Source organism: Myotis brandtii, unplaced genomic scaffold (assembly GCF_000412655.1).
Source record: "Myotis brandtii unplaced genomic scaffold, ASM41265v1 scaffold393, whole genome shotgun sequence".
Taxonomy (NCBI): Eukaryota; Metazoa; Chordata; class Mammalia; order Chiroptera; family Vespertilionidae; genus Myotis; species Myotis brandtii.
In genome coordinates, this window is record NW_005365070.1 from 2,394,422 (window position 1) to 2,399,246 (window position 4,825).

At 38.3% G+C, this 4,825-nt stretch overlaps 1 protein-coding gene across 1 annotated transcript; it reads right to left on the minus strand.

Annotated features, from left to right (window-relative positions):
• Positions 1-3,729: 3,729 nt before the first annotated feature.
• Positions 3,730-4,410, minus strand: PLAC1 (placenta-specific 1). Its single transcript, XM_005872846.2, has one exon. The coding sequence runs from the start codon at positions 4,330-4,332 to the stop codon at positions 3,730-3,732; it is 603 nt and encodes a 200-aa protein (XP_005872908.1). The 5' UTR covers positions 4,333-4,410.
• Between the last annotated feature and the right edge of the window lie 415 nt (positions 4,411-4,825).

The following is a 4,825-nucleotide window of genomic DNA, read 5'->3' on the forward strand; positions in this document are numbered from 1 at the left end:
CTCATCTTCACCTCTACACTCTAATTTTCTTACTTAAATACAAAGCTTATCATGTAATCTTAGCTTCTCGGGCTCTAAACTGTGATGTCTTTTTATTCAATCTCTTCTTTTTCACATATATCCAGTTAGACAGATTAAGACTTAGCTCAAGTCTTGTCCTCTCTGCTCCTGGGCCTGGAGTATTCTACACTCCAAATTTTCCTGCACTACTCAATCTATCTCTTAATCATGAATGGGGCTTACGTAGATATTTAACTGTTTTCTAGGCTAAAATAAAGTCCTGTTGTTCTTTACTTAAAATGGTTCTCGTTTTCATCTCTTTCTATACTTCAACTCCTTCCCCTATCTGTTCTCCTCATCGCCTCTCACCTATTTTAGAGCAATAACCCCCTAGGTGTCTTCCTATCAACACAGTACATTTCTCCACCCTGTCCTCAGTGTTTATGCTCACCAAGAATGCTCTTCTTCTTTTCTCTGTGAGACAAATCTTCTATATCTTCTAAGAGTGGGGTCATTGCCCACTCCTACCAGGAAATCTTCCTGGATCTTCCAACCCAACTGGAAGTTTCTGTATGCTGGTAGGGAGTGTTTAATATAGGGGGAAAGTGAATTTGGGGGCTAGACAAACCTGGGTTTGAATCCCAGTGATGTTATTAACTATACGGCCTCAATTTCTCTGAGCCTTAGTTCCTTTATCTATAAAAATGAATAAATACTTGTTATCTTATAGAGTTGTATTAAATGAGATTATGTATATAATATATCTGGCACTTGATGAATATTATTACCACGTAGGTCTTGAGTATCCTCCAAGCCTGATACATTATACAACTTCAGGGGGTGTCTTCATGAATATTGCCCCTTACAGTTATTAAGTGCATAACTTGCATATGGTACCACAGGTCTAATGTGTCTAGTATTGTTTGCTAAGTTATTTATATGTGTTCTAGTGTTTAATAATCTGTAAGTTTCTGAAGACAGGATGGGTGAGGGAAGTGCTAGTTCTCTTGTACATCGTCTTGTATACAGTTATTTCCTTAGCCCCAACTCTCACCACCATCAGCTACCCCCTCCCATTGCAGTTTCTCTGATGGCCATAGCCCAGATCCTCATGTCTTTGTACAGTCCTATTCTCTGGGATAGAGTAACCTCTAGGTCCCTAGACTTCTTTACTTGTATCCTCTTGATTAGACTGCCTTAGTCTTGTTCCCCAATGCAAGCTTGACATCTAACATAATTCCTGGCACATAGGACAAATTCAATAAACATTTGCTGAATGAATACATTGTTTTCAGGGATTATTACCTGATTTTCCTCAAAAAGGAACAGGAAAAATTTTAAATGAATAGCTATTTTTCTTCAACTAACATGACTACAATGGACTGAATGTTTGTGTCCTCTCCAAAATGCATGTGTTGAAATCTTCACCCCCAATGATATTAGTAGGTGAGGGGCCTTTGGGAGGTGATTAGATCATGAGGATTGGGTCATCATGAATGGGATTATTATCTTTATGAAAGGGTCCCTAGGGAGTTCTCTAGATACCTTTCCACAATCAGAAGATAACAGTCTGAAACCTGGAAGATAGCCTTTACTGGAACTTGACTGTACTGGTACCTTGATCTAGAATTTCCAACTCCCAGAGCCATGAGAAGTAAATTTCTGTTTTTTTATAAGCTACTCAGTCTATAATACTTTGTTATAGAAGCCCAAATGGACTAAGACAATGATTGAATTTCTAATGTCTACTCATCCACTGAAGCACTTTGTGTGTATATTATCATGTACATTGTGCTAACATTGTCTGATTCTTAATAGAGGTGTTTGCCTTGGGCAAGTTTCTTAATCATTCTGTGCCTTAGTTACTTATTTGTAAAATGGATATAATAAGAGCACTCTCAGTGTTGTGAGGATTAAATGAGATGCTTCTACTATCTGGAATGTTCTCTCTCAGATCATCACAGGGCTGGCTCCTTCTTCACATTCAAGACTCATTTCAAATGTCAGTACCTCAGAGGCCTTTCCTAACTGCTTCAACCTATTTTGCAATTTCTCTCATATCACTGTGTTTTAAGCTCTTCATGACATTTGTTGCTCTCTAAATTTCTGTTTACTTGTTTATTTGTTTACTTGATTTCTCTGAGCCTTAGTTTATATTCACTGCTATATCCTCAGTGCCTAGTATGGTGATTGGAATGTAATAGTATGCAATGCATATTTGTTGAAACGTTTTATTTACCCTTCCCCCTCCCAGTCTTTGAAAATAACTAATGGATTGCCAAACTTGAGTGAAAATATTCTGATCACAAAAGTCAGGCACAAAACTCTTTTTAAAGTATTATCAATCTCTCAGGAGCTCACAATCTAGTTAGTGGGGTGTGACTTGAACGATTTTTAGAACCATTGGTGGCTTATAAACCAAACCACTAGTGCAGCCTATGCCTTTCATGGATGAAAAGTGATACAGCCATAGATCTAAGAAGGTATGTAGCTAAGAACTAATTTGTTTTTTCTTTAGTGTTGAAAGTATTACAGATGTCCCCTTTGTTTTTTCCCCATTGACCCCTTCCTCCCCACATCTGCCCTTCCCAGGCCTTCATCACTCTATTGTCTGTGTCCATATATGTATATAAGTTACCCGATTAATCAATCCCCACCCCCTTTCTTGCCTTCTCTATGAAATTCGTCAGTCTCTTCAATGCTTCTATGTCTCTGGATATATTTTGTTCATCAGTTAATTTTGTTCATTAGATTCCACTTATGAGTGAGATCATGTGAAGCTTATCTTTCTCTGGCTGGCTTATTTCCCTTAGCATAATAGTCTCCAGGTCCCTCCATGCTGTTGCAAATGATAAGAGTGCTTTCTTTCTTTTTGTTACAGCTGCATAGTATTCTATTGTGCAAGTGTACCACAGTTTCCTAATCCACTCATTTGCTAATGGTCACTTGGGCTGTTTCCAAATCTTAGCTATTGTAAATTACACTGCCGTGAACATAGGGGGGCATATATTCTTTCTGATTGGTGTTTCTGGTTTCTAAGAACTAATTTGAATGCTGCAGAGTATAAGTAAAATGAAGATACAGAGGGAGGGATTCACCTCGGGACCTTGAAGGAGAGATAAGTTATCCTAGAAAAAAAAAGAGACCAGGCACTAATGTTTGAAAAGCACATAGAACAATGTCTCATCCATAGTAAATATATATGTATATATTTATTATCCATAGTATATATATTTATTAATTAAAGTCCCCAACTGACATTTCTAAGCCATCAGAACTTTATTTTTGCTTTAAAAAAAGATATAAAAATATTAAAAAAACTTTATTCAAAAAGTTAACACAGGCTGCCCTTTTCAAAAGCCCTCATAAGAGAGCCACAAGAACATTTACCTGCCTGATATTAGTAAATATCACATACTAATTTTATTTATTTTTAAAAGACTTTCACCAATTTGTAGATAGAGAGGAAGGGAGAGGGAGAGAGAGAAACATTGATGTCTGAGCGCAACATCACCTGGCTGCCTCCTGCATGGCCCCCACTGGGGATCTGGCTTGCAACCCAGGCATGTGCCTTGACTGGAAATCGAACTGGCAACCTTTCAGTGCATGAGACAATGCCCAATCAACTGAGCCACACCGGACAGGGCTATATACTAATTTTAGAAAAAGCATCAACAGGAGACCCCAAACTGAGATCACATGGACTCAAGTAGATTGTCTGAACAGAGATCAATCCTCAGATATAGCCACAAATAAAAATGACTGCTTAGAATGGCCCTTCTGAGCCTCTGCTTTATGCTGTGGAGACTGGGCACACTCTCCTTCGTTGAAGACACAAGGTGGACAATTGCAGTTGGGCCTCTGGCTGGACTGTGACAAGGTGAACACCTCGTAGCCTGTCTCACCATCCTGGGTTGTGGTTTGTATCTTGCTGGCTTCTTTCATGCAGTAGGGAGTAGTGAGCCATGGGGAGTACTGGGGGGCAGTGCATGACACTGGAAATGTGTATTTAGTTGAGGTAGACTTTGAAGCACAATGTATCTCAGTGCTGTACATAACCATATCCTGAGAGATAGCTTTGGCTCTGATGCCACATTCGGTAACACGGTAGGTAAACTTGTAGATATGTGACTGAACATGATTGACAGGGCAACCCTGGCCCAAGTGTAACTCATGAAAGTGTACATATACATTGCTGTTCAACATGAAGGGGTGTACTGTAACCATGAACCAGTCTGTAGAGCAGAATACAGTGATTGGAATTTGCCCCAAACAGGTGAAAAACAAAGAGGTGAGGATGACCATCCCTCCTATCAACTTGAAGACTTTCATCCTTGTAGCTGATCACGTAATGATTCTCAGGAAACAGGAAGCTGTCTGGTGAGGATTTCTAGAGCACACAAAAACACAAAAGGCAAATCATTTTATTTCCTATCAAAAGTTCAAATATGATCATTTTCTTAAAACAAAAGGCCATTCCTAAAGCATTAAAAAAGGTTAAGAGAAAAGAACATACATGTTCTCACCAAAAAAAGTTAAATATGTCATGTGTTAACTTGATGGGGGAATCCTTTCACAATGTATAAGTATGTCAAATCATCTCATTGCATACTTTAAGTATCTTACAATTTTATTTGTCAATAAAACTGAAAAAGGGGGAAAAGAAAAGGAAAATATTCTTGTGAAAGAGAACTGAATTTTAATTTCATTGTTGAAACTCACGTTTATGGATGACTACAATAGCTTCTTTCAGTGACTTTATCATGCTGTTTTGGTATAAAGCACATATCCCTCATATGTAGAATGAGAGTCCATACTGATCAGG

Coding starts and splice junctions, on each gene's coding strand:
- PLAC1 (XM_005872846.2), bottom strand. CDS start 4,332: ATGAAAGTCTTCAAGTTGATAGGAGGGATGGTCATCCTCACCTCTTTG.